The sequence below is a fragment of the Balaenoptera musculus genome, chromosome 2, assembly GCF_009873245.2.
Source record: "Balaenoptera musculus isolate JJ_BM4_2016_0621 chromosome 2, mBalMus1.pri.v3, whole genome shotgun sequence".
Lineage (NCBI taxonomy): Eukaryota > Metazoa > Chordata > Mammalia > Artiodactyla > Balaenopteridae > Balaenoptera > Balaenoptera musculus.
This window is the reverse complement of record NC_045786.1, coordinates 81,678,182-81,701,980: the sequence shown is the minus strand read 5'-3', so window position 1 is coordinate 81,701,980 and position 23,799 is coordinate 81,678,182. Positions and strand designations below refer to the sequence as shown.

Genomic DNA, 23,799 nt, shown 5'->3' with positions numbered 1-23,799 from the left:
CTGACCTTCAAAGCCAGATTCTCTGGAGACTCCTCCTCCCATTGCTGGACCCACCAGCTGGGAAGCCAGACATGGGGCTCAGAACTTTCACTCCATTGGGAGAGCTTCTGCTGTATAATTGTTTTCTAGTTTGTGGGTCACCCACCTTGCAGGTATGGGATTTGATTTTATCGTGATTGTGCTCCTCCTACTATCCCGTTGTGGCTTCTCCTTTGTCTTTGGATGTAGGGTGTCTTTTTTGGTAGGATCCAGCGTTTTTTTTGGTCAGTGGTTGTTTAGCAGTTAGTTGTGATTTTGGTTTTCTCTTAAGAAGAGGTGAGTGCCCATCCTTCTACTCTGCCATCTTGAGGTAATCCTCAGTACTGATCTTGAGAGTAAGAATGGGGGACAGGCATGGATTCCAAAAGAAGGAAAAGAGCTCCCACTTTGAGGAGCTTACACTCTCATTTTACACTCAGCTGTTGCCCTATTGCCAAGCAGCAGGATGAGAAGAATATTCATATTGACATACTGGCAAACATTTACATGTTTTTAAATGAATTTAATTTTTCAGTTTTTAAGTGACCTTCAGTAGATACGTTCCTATTGGTGATATAACACAAGGAAGCTGGTATTTGGAAAATTCACTCATCTATTTGATTTCCTCTCAAGAGCTAATTCCGAGGTGTGCATTTTACTCATGGCTACATGTAGTGATTAGATAAACTAGATAACTGTTAAATCTCTAAGGTAACTGTTAAGTCTGAGCTAGTTTAAAATGTGATTGCAGGGGTTCTACCCTAGCCACGTTTTCTACTGATCTGTTGCTCTTTGCTTTTGGGATCATGGAAAGAAAGAGAGGGGGAGAAATGTTGAGGGAGAAGGATAATGGTATATGAGGAGCACTCCTTAGAAGTTTGAACTCACTGGGTTGTAGAATTAGATATAGATTCAGAGACTTCCCCTCCCCCAAATCACTGAAGCTGTGATAAGAGTTAATAGGTGCTACTACCTAAGGTATTCTCTTTCTTAGTCCACTCATGGAGCTAAGCAACAATGTAGACATGAAAAATGAACTTTTATTTGAATTTGAAGCACATCGTTTGAATTTTTTTCCTACAGCACATATATGGTCTGGCTGAGGCATAAATTGAGAGATTGGGAAAGGATAGTCTTTGATTTAACTTTTGCCACCAACAAATCACATGTGAATAAACAAGAGTTAATTGAATACAATACATAGCAAAAGTCAAATGCTGTATTTGTAAGCATTTCTCCAAAGGTGTGAATATTGCAGTCCCCAACCCACCGAAAACAAAATCAAAACCGTTTATTCACACTAGTGGGTGTGTTTAGCCCTAGGTACCCAGTGTTGGCCTGGCCTTTGTAATTGACTTGAGTGCTTCTGCCCCAGTCATTACAAAGCTCCCATCTCAGGGCAGGACAGTGAGGAGTCGGGCATGAGTCTTGCTGATGGCTTGTCTTTTCCAAAGCGTGTTTTGTGGAACTGGGCCTTTAGGGCTGCAGTTTCCTGCACAAATCTTGGCCTCCGTATTTTCTCCTGCAGTCTGGTTTCTGGTTTGGATGCGCCCAGATGACCGGTGACACCCCACAGGAAGTAAGTGTATAAAAGGCCAGAGGCCACGGTTGTTCATGGGAGGAGGACTACCTGGCAAATGTGGGTGGTTTCCATGTGGAATACTGTTGAGAAGTGCTCCAGGGCAGGGACTGACCAAACTTTTTTACTGGTCGAAGCACTTGTCTGAATTTCTTGGGATGAAAATCATTCCCAGCAGGTCGCTGGTCTCATCTGGTTGCAAGGATAAGTCATGTTTCTTCTGCATCTTTTCAACACATTGACCTTGCAACGTCTGCACGTGGAAGCGTCTCAGAAGTGTGACCAGGGTGACCTTCATCATCACCATGGCAATGTATTTCCCCACACAGGCCCGGGGCCCAAAGCCAAATGGCTGAAAGTACCTGTAAGGAACCTAGGAAAATGATCAGACAATTAGCCAGAGAAGTAAAGGCTAGAGTCATGCATATCTGTTTGATTCATCCTGAAAACACTGTGAGTCAGAATGCTCGGTTTCGGCGACTTGGCCATACTGCTCCTTCACGGAGAGGAATGACTGTAACTCAGATAATTATGCCTCTTTCTCCCTCCAGTTTGATTCACCCTTTGTGATATGGACACAACTTCAAACAATCCCCAGTTTTGCTTTTCATGTAAATATTCAACTAGCTCTGTGGGAAGGCCATGGCTTTACTGCTGTTCTGCCAGTCATTGAGGCAAAGATTTTTTTTGTGCCAGGCCATATAACATGATGAAAAGGACTAATTTAGGCAAACTTGTGGATTCCCCACCTATTAGTGCCAAGGATCTAAATATTTTTAATCCCCGTTTGGGCTCACATAGTGCCTGACACGTAATAGATGCTCAATAAATTATTTTTGACCAATTACCAACATGGCATGGGTTGCTTATATAGAAATGGAATGAATTAGAGAACTGGTTTAACTAAGATCATATCTCTTCCCCATATGCAAATGGAAAAAGGGAGCACAGCGGGAACTATTTGGATAATTCAGGTTAAAACAAATCATTGCCTAGAATTTGACATAATGGAGGCATAATCACCAGTACACTTCAGTTATAGAAAAAGAACAAGATGAGGCTCTTCTAATTACCAAGTTCTATTTAGAATGGGGCCTAGTGCTTGTGGGGCCATTTGGGAAACCAAAGGCCCACTGCGAAAACCAAATCTTTTCTTCTCATTTGATTTCCATCTGAAGCAGAAGTGGATTTCCTTGACTTAGATGATGCTACGGCTGAATCTACATGGTGACAAGGTGATAAGTTTAAATGGAAACATGGGTTGGTTAAACAAAATCGCCTCATTTTAGGCAAATTAAGGGCCTGAATTGTTCACCTTTTGATATACTGTGTGGCCTCCATGAAGACATTCCTGAGAGCTGGAGAGCCAGCCTCCTTGGCTTGAGGACAGACATGGTGGCCATGTTCCAAACTAGGGGAAATGTATTTTCCTAGTGAGGTGTGAAGAGAATGAGTAAATAGAATGAAATATACACGGTGCAAAGACAGAAACAGAGAGGATTTAACAGTTGACATTTTCAAGAGTGGCAAACTTAGTTTTAAGGAAGGGCTCTTACATTCTTGGCAAAGTTTTCAAGAGTAAATTCATTGGGCTTGGGGAAAAACTCGAGTCTATGCATTCTTCCAATATTCAGGATAATGTTAGTCCCCTTTTTCACTGGGTAGCCATCGATGACATCATCCTCTAAGGCTTTGCGCATGACCAGGTCCAAGACAGGCTGGTACCGCATGCTCTCATAAATAAAGTTTTCCATCACTTTTAGTTTTTGAATATCATCATTCCTTATGTCTCTTTCACCTGTAGAAGAAGATAAAATAGTCAAAGCTCAGGTTAGTTTCAATATACGATCAGTATTAAAAATACTACACTTTCGATAGAACAGTTTTCTCTTGGTTGAAAAAATTTATATCTATAATTCTAATGTAAACCAGCAACCTGGGTAAAATATCTTATGTTTGGTCCACAGAGTATCTTATGAAAATTCAGATTTGAAGTCAATTTTCTTAATACCTGGGGTTTTCATATTAAAGTCTAAATTTCTAGAAAAAAAAAAAAACAGGTAAAATTGGACCCACATCCCCACATGGCAACAGTGAGCTGACGTTGAATGGCTGATGAGCCCTTTAGAGGGACACCCTCTCTGCAGCATCATGTAGACCTACCCAAACTGCTTCAAACATTTACTTGCCGCCTTTGGGGTTCTTGAGTTTTGTCTCCTACTCTAAATTCTAGAAGGCATTCATTCCTTTTCTAGTCAAAGTAAGATGGTAAGTTTAATCCGGTTCAAAGAAATTTTCTCTTCTGGTATCCTGTGCAGTCATTTGTTAGAAAATATCACTGATAGTCCCTCTTCCTCATCTCATCAAGAACAACCTGGTGTGGTAGTGTGGCAAGAACCCCCTCTCCCCACCACAACAAAAGGGGTGCCTCAGATCAGCCCTGGTTGAACTGGGGATTGACGGATCCCCCGATGTCTCAGGTTGGCCTCACACTCGTCAGAGAGGTTCAGATTACTCTCAGAATTGGCAAAACTTCAAAGCATCCTCAAATGGGGTACCACTTCTGCAGAATCAAAATCAACCCAGGGTCCTGAGGCAGCTCTGTCTCCTGTACAACTATGTTATTCAGGAGTGGTCTCACTTAGTCAGAGAGCTCTAACCACCCAGACCCTCACATACTGCTCTCTGTACACTTAAGAGTTTAATGGGGTGTGTTTATCTGGGGTGGGGAGGTAGAGGGCAGATGATGGAGTAGGTAACCAAAGGTGTACCCTTGGAATTAATTACCAGGCATGCGGGTCTAGAGGGAACACGTACACATGTGCTAGTGGTTGTTTGGGCTTTCCATCTGTGCAGAGGTCTGTTGAAGCATCAAGGGAACATCATGGGGCGCAAGCACTTTTCACCTCTCAAGGAAATTGTATTAAAGGTTAATGATCTCAAGAGCAATTTCCCCTGTGTTACCTGTACCCCCATCATTCTGTGACTCTCTCTCTCACTCCACTGAGCTTGTTTCTTGAATTCTATTTTTCTCACGAGACTGAGAGCCCCAGGACTGCAGGGATGGCACTGGCTTGTTCACCGCGGTGCCCTTGCACCTGGCACAGGACCCATAACCTGAAAAGGGTGCTTGAGAAAACATTCCAGAATTTGAAACCCGGATGTCATTCTGGCTCCTTGCTATCTACCTTCCCAGGCAGTGGCCGTCCTATGGCAACACATCTGCAGAACACTTTCACATATTTAATCCTTGTATGAAATTTCCCCATGTCATCTGTTTCAAGCAGCACTCAAATGGTTTTAAAGATAAATAAGATAAAAAGTTTAAAAAATACATGGTGCCTTTTAACAACAAAATAGGTTGTTTCACAGAGACCTGTAAGTTAAGAAAGAAAAATCTATATCATTACTGATACCCCTTCGCATGTGTCTGAAATGTGTTCCTAAAGAGATTACTTATGTGAAGCACATTCCAAATAAGGTATTCTGTTTTCTCCAGAAAGCAATTCTGACTTCTTCTGAACGTGGCAGTGTCTCCAGGGAAGGGTGGGGATATCAGAAGCAGTGGCAGAGTGATGCTGAAGCAGAGGCAGAGGAGGGAGGGGGCAGAGTTGGGAAGAGCTGAGCAGGGACCTGGAGGCTCTCCTGCAGAGGAGGAGGAGAGGGTGGGGGAGGGAAACTGCTCGCTCCCCTGCCTCTGCTATCATCACCCTTTCCTCCTCCCTCTGCCACCACCTGGAAGAACGGGCTGCTTGAAACCCAGAAACACTGCAATAAATGATAGCCATTTCCCTGGGTGGACCCTCAAAAGCCTTTTGTCACTGATAAGGTAGCAAATCCTCGTGGATGATCCCATGTTTTTTTAAACACAGACAAATAGAACCGCATATATGTGTTCATGTGCCCATCAGAAAAGACCTTGAAGAATACACATCAAAATATTAACAGTGATTCCCCCTGGGGAATGGGAAGGAGAGCGGAAGAGACCAGGAGATAGTACTTTCTGCTTTATACATGTCTCTATTATTTGGAGTTTTTCCAATGAGCGTGTATTTTTTTATATTAGGAAAACACAGAAAGCTGTCTGGCGTAATGAAAATATGACACAATGATTTGCTTTATTGTTCTCTGCGTGGATTCCAGAAAAGATTTTTGACATAAGAATTTTAGGACATAGTAGCAGATATTCAAAAGGAATTATTTTCTAATCTCTACTATTTGTTTGATAAATTCTTACCAACAACAGTCTGGATTTCCTTCATTATTGCTTCTTCAACCTGGGGGTGCTTTGCAATGAGAAGCAGCATGAAGAACACAGAGACGGACATGGTGTCCGGTGCTGCGATCAGCATTTCCAGTACGCACTGGTTCACATTCTCTCTTGTCAGGTCACCACGTTTCTGAACAATTGAAAGTGGGGAGAAACTTTGGCAACATGAATGAACGGTTCAGAACAGGAGGGGAGGTGGCACTCGAGGATTAATAACCTCAACAAAATGAAATCATAGAAACTATGTGTCTCTGGGACGGATGATGGACATTTGCATTAACAATCTTCAGCTCAAAGCTGAAGAACTTAACCAAATACCTATGTGTTTAGTGTCTTTAGACTCCCCAGTTTTCATATTTTTATTGTGCAGAAACACAGAAGTTTCAGTCTTAAAGGTCAATCTTACCTGATGTCTAATTGGGGGCTATTGGATTAGGCATTATAGAAATACTGGAGCATATAGTCAAAAGCAGAAACATGCAACAATTAACAGGAGAGAATTTTTAGACACTGATACACAAACAGTCATACACATATGTTGTATGGGAATTATGGGTAGTTCAGGTCTGTACCTCAGCCAAAATCAACTCAGTGGCAAAATCCATAGAGTCTTCCAGTTTCTCTGCTATGAAAATCCTGCGTCTTTTTTTTTCTACCAGAATTTCCATTTCATCTTTCAACTCCTTGCTGGAAAAAGCAGTGAAAATATTATCTACTTGTACACAGATATGACATCTAGATAAATGGATTTGTTTGCCATGTTTAAAAATAAAATGATCTGCTTTAGTGGAAGCCATTAGTGCTCATGAATAACTGAATTTATACTTAATTCTTCACAGATATCCTTAAATTACATACACATTATATCATGTTAAGGAACCAGAGTTAGCCCAGTTATCTCGGCAGTGGTAGCAAAATCAAGGCTGTAACTGTAGTTAAGGGTTGAAAACTGGTACCAAATGGCTAAATCCAATTACGTTTTCTGCTATTTGATTGGGCCAGCACAGTGCTTAAATTAAACGTCAAAAACCAAAGCCAGTGAATGCCTTTAGTGGGAGCATGCACTCTCCAGTCTGCCATGGGCACCTGCATTTCCTGTGTCTTATATTCACCCAGCCTACTTTTATCTTCATAGTCCCTAAGACTATTGAGTTTGAGGTTCCTCTTCTACATAGGAAGTATTCTTCCTGATATTTATCTCATACCTTGCAGTTTCTGCCTCATAGTAAGACTAAGTAAATATTTGTTGAACGAATGACTGGCTGCATCAGTATGCATATGCATTTTGACAGTGTGGAGGAGGGAAAAGCACCTTGGATAAAGGGTCAGGTTCTGGTCCAGGTTGTTGTCGTTCACATAACCTAGTTTAAGTCTCTGAGTCTTATGTCTCTTTTAAAGTGAAGGGATCAGGCTAGATGAACAATAAGGCCACCTTGAGATCTCAATTCTGTTATCTTTGACTTTGTCTTTAAGTGTATGCATTCACGTATAATTGTATTGTTCCCGCCAATCTCAGGGAACACTATTCTGTATTATGTTAAATGTACAATAAATCTTTCTTTCAAATTCTTGTTGGCACTGTTGCCTACACACTTAAATACTCTGTTGACCTAAATAGTCTCTGTGTTTACTGTAGTTCAGCAGGAAAGTAAGGGAGGATTCTTTAAGATTCCTCCTATTTTTTTTTTTTAATAAATTTATTTATTTATTTATTTTTGGGTGTGTTGGGTCTTCGCTTCTGTGCGAGGGCTTTCTCCAGTTCTGGCGAGCGGGGGCCACTCTTCATCGCGGTGTGCGGGCCTCTCACTGTCGCGGCCTCTCCCATTGCGGAGCACAGGCTCCAGACGCACAGGCTCAGTAGTCGTGGCTCACGGGCCTAGCCGCTCTGCGGCATGTGGGATCTTCCCAGACCAGGGCTCGAACCCGTGTCCCCTGCATTGGCAGTCAGATTTTTAACCACTGCGCCACCAGGGAAGCCCGATTCCTCCTATTTTTAAAAGTTTTTTTGGGTATCTCAAGGAAGATGTTTAAACATTCTGAGAGATATTCTTCAGGGTAGTATTTTCATTGTGTCCTTCTAAATAAGGATGCCTACTGTTGTGTATCTCTGTGAGTATGCTTATAGGCACACACACACACCATTCCAAATATACAGCAGGGATATATTCACATTCATTCATTCATCTACCCATCCATTTGTTCTGCAAATATTTGTTGAGTATCTCCTACACTTATTCAATGGGGGGCTAGAATGCTCATAGCATTCCTACCTGAGCAGTGGCCCCCAAATGGTCTGGGATGTATTGAAATGCCCCTAGACTTTGAATTCATAGAGAATTTCTTGATAGAGCTGCATCCATTTCTAAGCATCTACTTCCTCCCTGGGCCAGATTCAGGGGCTTGTGAATATCCACTGTGTCCTCCTATTCAGGTTAAAAGTTGCTTCTGCTTAAATGTATGTATTTGAATATGTATGCCATTAAAAACTAGGAGAACTGAGATCAAGGGCAGTTTCTAGGAAATAGGAAGTCTCTGACTTACAAACTTGTGTTACAAGAATGCCTCTGTGAGTCTGTTGTTTGGAACTCTGAATGTACTTTATACCAAAATAATGGTGGCAAGGTTACTAGTCCAGGCCACAAACACCTATTTAATGTATTCTGGGGCTGAAAAGCCTTACACTTGACAAAATAAAAAGTAGAAAATAATACTGCTCTAATATTGGGAATTCAAAGAGGCATAAATATACAATTGAATAAATAGGGAAGGAAGCTGATGTCACATAATCCTTTCAATAAATATTTTTAAAAAGTATTGGTATGATAGAGAAAGACAAATAGTCTATGATCTCACTTATATGTGGAATCTTATAAAAACAATAACAAAAACAAAAGCAAAAATCCCAACCTCATTGTTACAGGGAACAGATTGGTGGTTACCATGGGGGTTGGGGGTTGGGGTGGATGTGAAATGGGTGAAGGGGGTCAAAGGTACAAACTTCCTTCCAGTTATATGCTCAGTAAGTCATGGGGATGTAATGTACAGCATGGTGACTACAGTTAATAATACTGTGTTGCATATTTAAACGTTGCCAAGACAGTAGATCTTAAAAGTTCTCATCACAAGGAAAAAATTTTGTAACTATGTATGGTGAAAGATGTTAACTAGAGTTAATGTGATGATCATTTCTCAATATATTCAAATATTGAATCATTATGCTGTACACCTGAAACTACCATAATGTTATATGTCAATTATGCCTCAGTGAAGAAAGAATTGACGTTATTGCAGGGGCATTGTGGAAGGAGATTAAAAGCTTTCTCTAGGTCTTTACCGTAGTAGGAGATAGAAGATATAAACTAGTTCACTAACCATTGGCAAATATTATGTAGAGATGGAATGTTGCTGAGCTAAATTTAAAGTAATCAAAGAGAAACTGTTATACAGTTAAACTGTTATACATAAATTTATATGGGCCTTCTGACCATAACAAAGTTAAACTAACCTCCAAGAACTATACAGTGAGACTCTTCAGACTACCACCAAACCTGACCACAGTGAAGGGATGAATCCTTTATCTTATTGGTTCAGATCACAATAAGCTAAGTGAAATGTATTCAATATAAAGAACCAAGCGTCCAAATCATCTACCTGATACTCACCAACCACTTGAGAATATATAAAGCAAAATCAAGTTGACGTCCTCCCTGGAGACTAATATTACTGAATTTCAAAATACACAAACAGGATAAAGTTGGGCCTTTAAACAAGTTTGGGAAATTTTAGAAATGAAGAATTTAAGATAGTCGGGTACATCTGGGGAAGATATGAACTGTGGGATGGGGAAAGCTACCATATTTATTGCCTATTATATGTCATGCTCTTTGCTAATTGCGCTACATATAGGATCTCATTAACCTATATCCCCACCCCAGAAGGTGGGTTATATTTTACTTTAAATAATTTCCCAAGGCCATATGGTTACTAAGTGGGAGAGACAGGATGCAAACCAGGTCTGTCTACCTCTAGATCCCTTGGACTTTACACTGGTGTTTAGAGGTGGCACGTATAGTGGCTGGCTGCTTACACTCTAAAAACCCATTGATTATCCAATAGGCCATTAGACATTTGTCCAGTCTTCTGCTAGACTAGTCTGAGACCAAAGCAAAGCCACTCAATGACAATTTTAGGGTCCCCGAAGATACGTAACTAAATAAACAACACATCTCATGAACGTTCATCATGAAAAAATTCTTTTGCAACTACTGTCAGTTCCTACAAGTTGAATTAAGTTAAATTCATTCAGAAGCAGCACAACAGTATGATTTCATGTTTCCATTTTTCTAGACATGTAGAGAGAATTTTGACAAATAATAATGATAGATTCAGCCAACCTTTCTCTTCAACTCAAAATACACTGCAGTGTCACAGTTCCAGAGATGGAGTTCTCAGCCTCCTAGGGGAAAACTGCCCTGGGCCAAAGGCTTCCTTTCCTCTGTGGTCTGGCCACATGCTGCTGCCAAATTGCTATAAGAAGTGTTTCATCAGCAACTTAATCAACAGCTCCCTGTGGTTCTGGAGAGGAGAAAGCTTGCCAAAGAGGCCAGCAATAGCTAAGACACAACACAAATCAATCTCACCGATAAATATTCCAAAATGTGTTACTTACACAGACTTTTCATACTTTCTGCATAGCCAAGAAATCTTAAAGAAGATGTCTGGTTTGAGAAGGAGAGCTTGCCATGCATCAAAATAACCCTGGATTTTAACCACGATGGCTCTTTCTGGAAAAACAGAAAAAGATCAGAGCAGATGAGCAAAAATGTGAGCCCAAGAACTGTACACTGATCAGAGAAAATCCCCTGGAGACTCTCCTACCATCTGGGACTCTAAGCAGGGCAAGGTTCCACCTTCACTGGGTGTTTCAGCCACATGAATGCCACCAAACAAATCAAGACCAATTTATTCTGCTTGTCTTCTAAATTGGCCAAGTTAGTTAGAGATTTGCCAGTTTTCAAGTCTGCTAGAGACACAGCCTAGAATCTCACATACTTCTCCTTGGCTGAGCCTCCAACTCCCTCCTATTTTCCTGACCATGGGAAATAAGAAGGGTACTAGTAATTATGGCCATTATGTCCTCAATTCTGGTACCTGGAAAGGCAAAAAGCCTCACCACTCTGCTATTTATATTTCAGTCCAGAGTGTAGAATTCTTCTTGAAATCTTCAGTACCTTGTCCTGAGTCTCGTGCACAGTCAGCTCTTAATGGATGTTCTTGAACTAAATTGAATACTAGAGAAAAGAAAACCCCTGCTTTTTTCAAATTATAAACAAGGGAAGGGAAGAGGCATTTATTTTCAACTGCTAAATACCAGGATCAGGGTAAGGTGCTTTACAAAAGAGATTTCATTTAATCCTTACAGTCTTGCTAGGGGAGTGAGAATGTCATCATTGTGCAGCTGTAGAAGCTGCAGGTCACAGAAATGAAGAAGCTTGCCCAACACCGTAGAGCCAGTGTGGCAGGAAGTCCCTAGGCTGGAGCTCAGTTCTGTCTGACCTCAGGGCCATGTCCTTTCCTCTTTGGTGCACTGGGTCCCTCAGGCCAATTGAGAGTTTAATAAGGACCCGGTGAGCAGAGGGAAATACACATAAGTCTGTATGGGTTATGCAGGTTCTTAGACTGCAGTCTGCATCCATAAGTTAACAGAGAGCTGTACAATTCCCTTTGCTTGATCCCTCCTAAGAATCAAGGCCAGTGGGGAACCAAGGAGCAGGGACTTATAAAATAGGTACCTGTCATACCTTAGGAGAGATGTGCGTGGAACAGGCAAACAGGACTTTCAGAGTCCCTGTGTGAAAGGGGATGAGGCAAGAGGCTGTGACTAATGTCCTCAGAGTGAATGGGGCTCCCATCCTAATGTCAATCAGCTGGGGTTCCTATGACTCTGGTAAGGAATCATTAAAGAGCCGGGGAGATGAGGCGGAGAGAGTGGAGCAGAGAAAGGGAGGGCTTATTGCTTGTCTGCTTGTCCAAATGTGGTCAATCAGGGAGCAGGTGTGATAGCTCAGCTGGTTTGTGCAAGTGTGAAGATCGTGCCTTGTTCTTATGCCTGTGATGTTCTTCCCTCAGATCTGCACATGGCTCATGGTCACACTTCATTTGGGGCTATTTTCAGATGTCCTCTCCACAGAGGCCTTCCTGACCACCCTTTCTCTCCACAAGAGCTTCGGCCTCCCTCTGACTTCCCCCTTCACTCTTTAGACTTTTGCCCTGCTTTGTTTTTTCTTCAAGGCACTTATTATTGCCTAAAATATTACTAGATAGTTACTTGTTTACCATACATATCTCTACTGGGATGTAAACTCTTTGAAGGCAAGGACTTTGTCTTGTCCACTGCTCTGTCCCCAGAACCTTAGCCTGGCATAAAATAGGCAATCAGTTAAGCATTAGTCGAAAACAACCCAATCAAAAAGTGGGCAGAAGACCTAAATAGACATTTCTCCAAAGAAGACATACAGATGGCCAATAGGCACATGAAAAGATGCTCATCATTGCTAATTATTAGAGAAATGCAAATCAAAGCAACAGTGAGGTACCACCTCACATCAGTCAGAATGGACATCATTAAAAAGTCTACAGGGACTTCCCTGGTGGTCCAGTGGTTAGGACTCTGTTCTTCCACTGTAGGGGGCATGGGTTCGATCTCTGGTTGGGGAAATAAGATCCTGCATGCTGTGCGGCGTGGCCCAAAAAAAAAAAAATCTACAAATAATAAATGCTGGAGAGGGTGTGGAGAAAAGGGAACCCTCTTACACTGTTGGTGGAAATGTAAATTGGTGGAGGCACTATGAAAAACAGTATGGAGATTCCTCACAAAACTAAAAAAAGAGTGGCCATATGATCCAGCAGTCCCACTCCTGGGCATATACCCAAACAAAACTATCAATGTAATTCAAAAAGATACATCCACCCCTATGTTCATAGCAGCACTATTCACAATAGCTAAGACGTAGAAACAACCTAAATGTCCATCGACATAGGAATAAAGAAGATGTATATATACACAATAGAATATCACTCACCCATTAAAAATAATGAACTAATGCCATTTGCAGCAACATGGATGGACCTAGAGATTATCATATTAAACTAAGTAAGTCAGAAAGAGAAAGGCAAATACCATATGATATCACTTATATGTGGAATCTATAATATGACACAATTGAACATATCAATGAAACAAAAACAGACTCACAGACATAGAGAACAGACTTGTGGTTGTCAAGGGGGATGGCAGTGGGGGAGAGAAGGATTGGGAGTTTGGGATTAGCAGATGCAGATAATTATTTATAGGATGTATAAACAACAAGGTTCTACTGTATAGCACAGCGAACTATATTCAATATCCTGTGATAAACCATAATGGAAAAGAATATGAAAAAGAATATATATATGTAAGACTGAATCACTTTGCTGTACAGCAGAAATTAACACAACATCGTAAATCAACCACACTTCAGTAAAATTAAAAAATAAATATTAGTTGAATGAATGTATGAATCAATGAACACTGCTTGAAATCAAGTCAGGAGAAATTACATTAAGCTGACAGCAGCAGAATGGAATGAATCCACATGATTAATGTTTGTTCTTTTGTTGGCGGTAGAGTTGCATGTATGTGTTTAATATTTGTTTCTGTAATATAGTGAGGAAAGCAGTTTCTTGAGTGAGACATCTTGCCAGGATTGTTATAAATGCTAAGTGACAAAGTTTATGTGAAGCAACTTTTTATACTGCTTGGCACATAAGTAGACACTAAATTAATGTTAGTTATCATCATTTCCAGCAGCAGCAGTACCCTTATCATCATATAGATAGAGTCAAAGTTTTCATATTTATTGGCTTTGTGAGAGAGGTGTGTATGTGTATTCATATATATATATAGTATGTATATGTGTGTATGTGTGTATATATATACGTATATATGTACATATTTATACATTGTGGCAAAAAGAATGGTTGGAAATGGTTAAATACATAGGTTTGGTGGTAGGATATATTTATGAATAAATCAAATGATCACATCTGTTAAGTTTCAGCTGTGGGTAGGATCTTATTTCCTAGTGCAATGAGGAGAGATACAAAAGAAATAGAAGATGGCGCCTGCTATGGATATTTATGATCGTATAAGTGAACAAGGCAGACATACCAGGAACAATTTTTAGGAATACTTAGAAAAGTTTAAAGAAGAGCAGTGTACAAAAGAGCATATCTTTACTTGAGTCTGTTATCCTTCTCATGCCCTGTTTAATAAAGGGCCCAATGTCAAGTCACAAGAATGAAAATTTCAGTACCGTCCAAGGGGATCCCCAGGAAGAGCTTGTTAGAGGTGTCCAGCATGATGCGCCGCATGAGGGTCAACACGTCCACATAGCCCAACTCGTTGCGGACCTCCTCCAGCCTGTCCAGATGCTTGGTGATGGAATCAGCACAGACGGTCACCATGCGCACCAGGCCGGGGCCAGACAAAGCTGAAGGGTACACGTCAGAGTGAGCCGCCTCCAACTCCAGGGCACACAAACTATCAGGCAATTTTGGCGTTTTGTGTTTGAAGCTTAATTGTCCACATTTTTATTATGGGTGGAGATTTTCATATCCTTCTTTATACTTTTTCTGTATTCTCTTAATTTTCTCCATAGCAGGTTATCACATTTATGGTTAAAAATGAATGATTGAATAAATAAATAAATAAATATTTTTAAAACAAACTATTCAAAATTAAACTTTTCTTCATACGATGACATATTTGTGAGACAGCAAATGAAACATTACTTGTGGTCATAAATCACAAATCAATGATTTTCCATATTTATTATATACATTTTCCTCTAAAGAAGGTTTGAATTTGGCCAGGGTGATGTATTATGTTTCAGTGGGTGGCAGAATATTGCTGCAGAACTATTCAAATTGGATCTTACCTTTTAGATCTAAGGTGCTTCCTGTTTAATTGTAGTTCATATGTGTAAAATGCTAGTCTTCTAAATTACCAAATGTACCCTTCTCTTAATTTCGGTTTCTTTTCAAACAAATCCAGATTTATTGTACTTAGTTAATGTCATAACAGCAAAACAAATCTTTGTTGTTTGAGCAGTCTTCCTCACAGGACTGGGAACTGTTTTAGGGCAGTGACAACCTATTAACATTGTACTTCAAGGCCATAGTACATGGTGGCCCTTGATTTATATTTGTCAAATTGAGGAATGAATGAATGAGTGAATGAAATGAATGAAACCAGGTAGACTGAACTGCCTCTGATTTCTCCCTTTGCTTGGCTCCTAACCCTCTGAGCAGCTAGTGGTCCTGAAGGTAGGTGGTCTAACCTGAGAGTTTAACTCTTAAAAATTCTTTCTCTCCTTGTTCTGAGTTTCTTTAAGATTTCTTTAGTAGTAATCACTTTTTTTTTTTTTTTGGCCACCCCTTGTGGCATGCAGGACCCTAGTTCCCTGACCAAGGATCAAACCCACGCCCCCTTCACTGAAAGCGTGGAGTCTTAACCACTGGACCGCCAGGGAAGTCCCTTTTATGTCTTTTTTATTCAGACTTGCTGTTAAAGGCAGAGTCCTCAGACAAAACAAATCAGCTGTGCTGCAGAAGCCCCTGAAGGCACACTTTGCAAATAAGAAAGGAGACCTGGTGAGTGGTCCTAGACTATAAGCATTTCCACCCATATATAAAAAAGAAGTTTGGGTTGGCAGCATACTTTCTTACTTTAGGAGGGACTTGGAGATATGAAAGGCCAGGATGCTGTTTCCTGGGTGACTGTCACATCCACAAGTAGGACAAATGATTCCTTAATGACTCAGTACTTTGCATGGAAGGGTCGGCTTTATCACTCCCAGGCTGATGTATGATTTGCCTCTATGTTCAAGAGCTTGAAGCCACATTTCAAACATATAAACAGAATGTAATATCACTGAAAGGGTCACAGGCCGAGGAATGTGGGCAGCCTCTAGAAGCTGGAAAAGTCAAGGAAACACTTTCTCCCTAGAGCCTCCAGAAAGAAACACAGCCTTATCAGTGCCTTGATTTTAGCCCTGTGAGGCCTATGTCAGACTTTTGACCCATCAAATTGTAAGGTAATGAACGTGTGGTTTGAAACCACTAAGTCTGTGTCAATTTGTTAAGCAGCAGTAGGAAACTAAGGTAGTGGAATCTGTGCTAGAGTTGTGCTGAGTCTTGGTGATGGGCAGCTCTGTGGAGGGGGATCACCACTAGACTGGGACAGGCATAGTTTTTCCCTGTCTCGGCAGCTACACAGGAGGCATCTAGGTTCACTACAGAGGCTGGCTGGAGGGAAGAATATCCATGGTCCCTGGTCAGACCTACAACCCATCTAGCACCAGAGTCCATCAATGATAAGGTTTCTAGTACATGACCATCTTCTCTGATGTTAATGTCAAAGGTTGGTCATGTTTATTTCCCAAAGGCTTCCATTCCATCGGCATATAGTAAAGAGGGAAATCACTAGATAGGGAGGTTCGGGATCTGGTCTCTGCTCATTGATTCCTCGCTGTGTTGCCTGGGGGGAAATCAGAAGCGCTCTAAAAATGTATTTACTTAAGTATAAAACTCAGAGGCTAGACAAGATACAGCCCTTCTCAGTTCTAAAATTCTCTAATTTGCAAATTTCTTTCTGTTAAAACATCTGGGATGTCAGTCAGTGATTCAGCAAACATGTTGGCATTGTTAAATCAACTATATGGCTGATACACTAAATTCTTAACTGAAGTGACCTTAAGTATATAGGGTGCCAATTCCCCTTCACATTCGTGAAATTGTTTGTGTGTTAACAAGAAAAACAGAGTTTGTGGTGGTTAAATATGTAGGATCTGGGGTTGTATCCTATGCTACCATTTACTAATGGTGGAAACTTGGGCAAGGTACTTAACCTCTTTATGCCTCAGTTATCTCATTTGTAAAATATAAGTGATAAAGAGTATTTACCACATGGGGTTGCTGTGGGATTAAAGTAACAAGTGCTTAAAACACTGCCTACTACATAGTACATGTATAATGAATGTTAGCTCTTACTATTTCAAAACTGTGAAGCAGCAGAAGTTAAAAATGGTTTCAAGAAGGCATATTCATAGACAAAAGAGCAGAATGTAGCCAGACATCTGAATACCTTTCATAAAGTAAGTTCTAGCAGCTTTCCAGAGGACTGGATTATTGTTAAATATGATGCCTTTCTCATGCATGCCAATGCACTGCAACCCAAGTTTGCTGCCGAATCGGGATGTGTAGTGGTTGTACTTCATTACGTGGAACACACTTGAGGACCTGCAGAGAAAGCAAACCTTGGGGTTACCTGTTGAGGGTCAGGAGAACTCAGTGTGATGAGTTTGCTTACCAGGTGGCTCTCATACCAAATGCCTGTTGATCTAAATGCAATGCATAATTTCTAGTATTCAGATTAAATAAGCACTTGTGTTAGCACAAGAACCTCCTTCTCCAGTTGAAACATTTCTACCTGCTAGCTCTCTGTTTGAGCATCCCTAAAGATCGAACACACACACACAGAGTTATTCGTTATTTCCCCGTACCTAACTCCAAGTCACTAAAATACGACCCTCTAACGTTGTCAGAGCTGCAAGGCTGTAAGAAACTGAACCCTCCACAACACCATATTCCTGAGAGCCTCCAGCCCCCAAGCAGCCCCACTCCAGACAGTGCTCCCCATGTAGAAGTGAGCCTCATAATCAGAAGTTGCTGGAATAACTGAAGTCTTACCTCTTTAGTTTGGAAGCAACAGTTCTGCCTTGTACCACCCATCCCCCAGAGGCTCTAATCAGGCCTGGTCCCTCCAGGGGGGTATCATTCTAGGACTGAAGGACATCTCCTGGGCACCTCTGGCCCTGGGCTTGGCTGGCTGGGCTGGGCTGGAAGGCTCTCTGTGGTGGTGACAGCAGCTGTCTTGGGGCTCTGCATCCATCATGGTTCATCAAGGTCTCCAGGGTCACAGAGTTCTCCCAGGACATAGGACACGCTGAGCCATTAGATAGCCCTTGCTGTGGCAACCCTGGGACCTTGCCAGGAACCCAGGCTTCCTTGAACTTCCTGGTTCCTCTTCCACTGCTCTGCCCTCTATTCCCACCCCCAGGCCCGGCTGTTAAGGCCTGAGCTGGGCCTTTAGAGCAACTAGGAAGGAGCAGGCAGCCCCTCCCCACCCATCTCCTCCTCTAGGACTTGCTTTCTGCCCCAAATCCCAGTCTAATTGGGGCACGATAAGGCAATGAGCATTATAACATGTTGTAAAATCCTAAATGAAGACATCATGGGACCTCCGTGTGTGAGGAGAATATTGTCTTCTTAGGACAGTGGTACAGAATTCTTCTGCAGAGACTCACTTTGTTGAGAAGATGTTTTATTTATTTATTTATTTATTTATTTATTTGGTTGGTTGGTTGGCTGCACCAGGTATTAGTTGTGGCAGGCGGTCTCCTTAGTGTGGCATGTGGGCTCCTTAGTTGTGGCATGCACGTGGGATCTACTTCCCTGACCAGGGATCGAAGCCAGGCCCCCTGCATTGGGGGCATGGAGTCTTAACCACTGCACCACCAAGGAAGTCCCGAGAAGATGCTTTATTAAGATTGCTTATAAATTAGGCTATGGCATTGGAAGGATAAATGGATCATTTAAATAATTTGATGATTGAGAGGATAAAGGATAAATGGATAGTTATTCTCTTCAAGATAAAAGGTGGGGTGGGTTTATTAGATGGTGGATGCAAGCAGCACAGGGAAGGCTTGAGAGGAAACAGCTGAGATGAACCCATGTTTATGACGATTTGGGGAGGAGAGGGACTCCTCATTCACTGCTCAGTGAAAGAGGGACTTTAGAAGAAAAGAATGTCTGTTGGGAACTCATGAAGTTAAGAATCAGGTGTGGGAGGTATAAACTAATTTTCATCTACCAAGAGAAAAATTAAATTCTGCAGGTGACTGCATTTCCTGTGCAAAGGGGCTGAGGTTGGAAAAGGTTCATGCAGGGCTTAGACAGAAGCAGGCTACCTGGGTGAGGGCTAAGTGGTGTCTGTGACCATGATGAGCACGGCTCAGGAAGCTGGAAGTCCAAAATGTCCTCCTTAATAAGCTATGTGGTTGACCCTCCTTATGGTGAGTGAGATGGAGGGGGTATGAACACAGACGGGATGGAGTTTATCAGAGCATAGGAAGATATAAGCAGGACATGTGGTGTTTGTATGTCCATTGTTTTCATAAGTGCCAGTGTTTGTATTATAGGCGAAGACTGAACACCAAACACCCCTTGGAGAAATCAAACGAGATTATCTAAAGGTACAGAGGAAAGTCAGTTCAGTGAGGATACACGGCAGACAGACCAGGGCAGAAGGAGGTGCAGACAGCCACCCCAAAATCCTTACCCACAGGGGCACCTAGATATGGTGAGGGAGGGAGGAGAGAGAAGTCATGTCTCAGCCACCTCCCTCCAAGTTCAGCCTTTTTACCTATGACCCTGGTAATGCCACCTCTGAGGCGTGGGGCCCTCGACTGACTCTGCTGCTGAGTAGACAGTAGGACCCCAGGGTTTGTGCTCAGACACAGACAAGGTCTCATGTATCACCCTCCACCTCCCTGTGCTAGCAAAGCTGTTCCAAGCACATTATCCAGACTCCTCTGTGGGGCAGGACAACAGGCTCTTCAGATTACAGGGTTTATGTCACAGTGTTTATACATGGACCACACGGCCAAGTGCAAATTCCCCTTAGTAACATGTAAGCATGGCAGTTCTGCAACTTCAAAAAATTTCCACTTGAGTAGCTTTAAATTGATAGCCATTTTTCTTGGAGATAATCAGAAAAAGGAAGCGGAGTTTGGGAATTAAAAAGGGGCAGAGTGGAGAGCAGAGAAGGAGTAGAGGTTTTCTGCAGTGCAGCTACGGGATACATGAAGAAAGCCAATGCATTAGTCTGTGTTTTGGCCGTGTTTACAGGGCAGGAGCCAGAACGTATATAAAAGTTGCCCATCCTGTGTGCCCTGGTGAGGAGCTGCCATAGGCAGAGCTAAAGTGATAGAACCATTAACTTCGGGGCTCGAGAGGTAACCTGCTCAGGTCTGCTAGGAAAGTTAAAATAGATCTTCCAGAGCTTTCCCACATGAGGATTACCCATTATCCCATGTCTCCAAGGCCAGAGTGGAGTTCAGAGACACAGATCATAACATCAGAAAGGAACCAAACATTTGGGCAGAGGAATATAAAGAAAATATGCACATTATTGCAGGAAAGTAAAATATGTTTATGAACATCTTTTTGATACTGCAGATGAGGGAGAATCTGGTGTGCAGGGGATAGAAGATGGAAAGAATTGCACAGTGCTCAATTGCACAAATTCAAGATGCATAACATTTCTGGTGTTAGCTTTATTTTAGATGTTATCTTTTCTTATTTTGGTGAACTTAATATTGTTGAAGTTTTTAAGTTCAACACGAGTAAACAGGTGTTCACTGCAGCTTTGCTATTTTGTCCCCACTTCTCCACTGAAGTTTTGTTTCTCAACTGCAAATTTTCCTACTATGGGTGTTCTCTGAACACATAACCCTCAAAGATGGGGAGTGGCTACTATAGCCTATGTAACTTTTCTTACACTGGGCTAGGGTGGCCATCTTCTCATTAGTTCCTCTCTCTCTGAGTTGACATTTGGCTCCTAAGAGGATGACTTCATCTCAGTGAGGTTGTTCAGTAAATGTCTGTGAGGACATATTCCCATAGAAGACAGTGGGCCAAAGAGCTCATCTCTGGCTGAGTAGATTAGGCTGTAGGCTAAGTATTTAATCCATCACATTTGTGATGTATTCCAAGAGCTTTAAAAGGAAGCCCCTGAAATAATGGCAATGGAGAGAAGTGAAAACACGATTAGTACCCGAATGAATTATTTACTTGATATTTGTTTCAGGAAGAAAACTCTATTTTTAATCAAAATGCTCTCTACTAAGTCAAATATATTCTTGCATTGATGCAAGATAATATTCATCAAATTATCCTGAGTTTTGGACAAGTTTTTCTCTTGCTAGCAACTGTAAAAACAAAAACAAAAATCCAGATACTTCTTATGTACATTCCAGGGAATTAATTTGACTGACACACAGATAAATTTTTGTCCTGTGTAGAAACATCATGCTATAGTAAGGACTAAAATTCTTATTAATTAATAGATTTCAGAACTTTAGCTATTCTTATCTTCCCCTACTCTATAATCAAAGCAGAAAGTAATTTGTATACTCTTTATTCACAAACTCATATCTGAAAATTTTAAGTGTTTAGACAACAAGCAGAATACTATTTTTCTGGTCTGACCTTCAGAGCTTTTCCGTATATCGTGAAACACATTGGTCTGTCCATATGTTTTGAGGAATTACTGGTCAGTTAAAAACTTCAACCCAATTAAATGTTAGTTAATAAAGAGCGAACGTTAAATCAATTGTCCTTTAGGGGGCGCCAACATCTCAGTTATCCTGAGACAGAGGCTCTGACTTGGCAAAGAATGAAGTAGGCAAGACAGAAATGATACACATAGCAAGCAAACTGTCACCAAGGACGAGCAGTTTAAAATAAGGTCACTTATCAAAAGTAGGCTGGCTTTATCTAACTGGAGTAAATCGGGAAAGTGAAGAAGGGAAGGCTGGTGATGAACTAGGGATGTCAGCCCAGGGCTCCCCTGATATTCAGGAGAACACTAGAGGTCTCCTTCCGACAGTGTGGGCTGGCCTGTAACACCAGGTGAGGGAGATGTTACATTGACTGACTGACTGACTGACTGGCTGGGAGAGTGAGGAGTTCTCACCACTGAGGAGAGACAGAGTGAGTCCCCAAGCTCAGAAGGGACAGTGGGCAGTGTAAGATGCCTGATCCCTGGGGTCATTATTCTTCTTGAAACGTGACTGAAGTCAAAAGACATCCCCAAAGATGGCGAACCTAACGTCTCTTCAAAATGAAAAGTAGCCAGGAAGTAAGTCCTTAGGTGGTAAAGAAAAAGCCACCCTCCCGTTCTGAGTTTAAAGAACTCACACACCCGTGGTCAGGTTCAAGATTGATGAGTACTAGAAATAGGGGGGAGGCAATCAATGGAATATTTGGTACCAAACATTTATAAACACGTGCCTTGTGTAGACCTGTTCTGTGCCTGTGACTTACACTCCATCAATTCTACCACGTTTTCCCTGTCCTTTGCCCTCTAATATCCTTACCCAGGTTTGATACTGAGGTCACTGCAAGAGAAGAAGAATCTTTGTAACAAAGAGATCTGACTGTAACCACCCTAAGCTGATCAAATTTAGTATCACTAATATGGGACCACCTTCTCTGGTCTCTTGATGTGATGCAATGTGAAGTGCCTAGGACTAACAGGAACGTATTATTACACAACAATTAACCTGAATCGAATAGAGCCTATAGACCTAGTGTTCAGTTTATAAGCAATACCAGGAGTAGAAGAATATGTTCAATGACACCATAATGAGACAATGAGAGAAATTTGGAATGTGGGACATCCTGTAAGACAACTGATGTGGTCTCTTCAGAAGGTCAAGGCCATGGGGAAAAAAGGCGGAGGACTGCTCTTCTAACTTTCCTGTTCATTTGAACTTTTCTTACTAGAAAGTTGGAAAAGTATTTTCTTGTCGATCTTTAGAGTCTCTCCTTTTCATGCATCCTCAACTCCCTTGACCCTCTGCTTACTTTGTCCTAGTTGCCTGGTAAAACCTCAACCCTGGCTGAATCCAGCTCTCAGTTTAGCTTACTCTGTGCTTGCACCTGACAGCTGAATGGGGCCGGGGGAAAAAACCATACATGCACACGGACACACACACACACACACACACACACTCACACTGGCAGGTCTCAGTTAAATTTCAAGTGGGCCCTTAGTGCAGCTGGCAGTTCTACTACATTTCCCAAGTCCAGTCACTCTCTTGCTTTCCTGGATGACTGTTATATCCTGTCTCCTCTGTCCCCCAGTGTTGTAGTTCCTCACCTTTAATCTCAGCTACAGACTTTATTTCCTATTTTACTGAGAAAACAGAAGCAACTGGAACCTCTGCAAGTCCAACCACCAGGATCAGTGCCCATATATTCAACCTTCCCTCCTGTTACTGTGGATGAACTTCCAGGTCCCTTTTCAAGGCCACATCCACTTGTTACCTGGACCCGCTTGTCATCTCACCTGGCACACTCCTCCTGTCTGCTGCATCAACACTTTCCTCTGTAACTCATCATTCCCATCAAAACACACATGTCATAATATCTTATATCTTAACAAATAAAAACTCCTTGGACCAAACATCCCTTTCAGCTCTGTTCCATTTCTCTGCCTCCTTTATGGCAAACTCCTGGAAAGAGTGTCTATACCTGCTGCCTCCAATTCTTCTCTCCCCATTCTCTACAGTGGTCAGACTTTTGCCCCCAGCACTCCACTGAAACTGCCCTTGTCAAGGTCACCCATGACCTTCCTCCCTGGTGCTAAATGCAATGCTCACATCTCTGTCCAGTCATGTGGCACTATCTGGAGAGTTGACAATTCCATCCTCTCTGACATGCATTCTCGCTTGGCTTTCAGACCACCACGCTCTCCTGGTTTTCCCTTCTCTGTGTGGCTGTCCTTCTCAGCCTCCTTTGCTAGTTTCTGACTACAGTCGAAGGTCTGAATGGTTAGAACTTCCTTCTTAATATCCTATTCAGCAGTACTAGGCAAGTCAAGTCAGAATATCTGAAATGGAATCCTGATTTCTCCCCATCCCAGAGTTGCTCCACCCACCTCATCTTCTATATAGCCCATATCTACCTGATAATGGTGTGGACAACCATCCTGGTTTGCCCAGCTTAAAAATCCCACAGCGTGGGAAATCCTCTGGTTCCAAGT

The 23,799-nt window shown here is 41.8% G+C and overlaps 1 protein-coding gene across 1 annotated transcript in view; it reads right to left on the bottom strand.

Moving 5' to 3' along the window:
* Positions 1–1,721: 1,721 nt before the first annotated feature.
* LOC118890682 (aromatase-like) overlaps positions 1,722–23,799 on the bottom strand; it is a 31,691-nt gene continuing 9,613 nt past the window's right edge. The window contains exons 3-9 of the mRNA XM_036843831.1: positions 17,053–17,207; positions 14,222–14,398; positions 10,537–10,651; positions 6,440–6,554; positions 5,835–5,997; positions 3,154–3,395; positions 1,722–1,970 (exon numbers count right to left, since the gene is read on the bottom strand). Of these exons, the coding sequence (XP_036699726.1) occupies positions 1,722–1,970; positions 3,154–3,395; positions 5,835–5,997; positions 6,440–6,554; positions 10,537–10,651; positions 14,222–14,398; positions 17,053–17,207 (1,216 nt within the window). The remainder of the gene's footprint in view (positions 1,971–3,153; positions 3,396–5,834; positions 5,998–6,439; positions 6,555–10,536; positions 10,652–14,221; positions 14,399–17,052; positions 17,208–23,799) is intronic.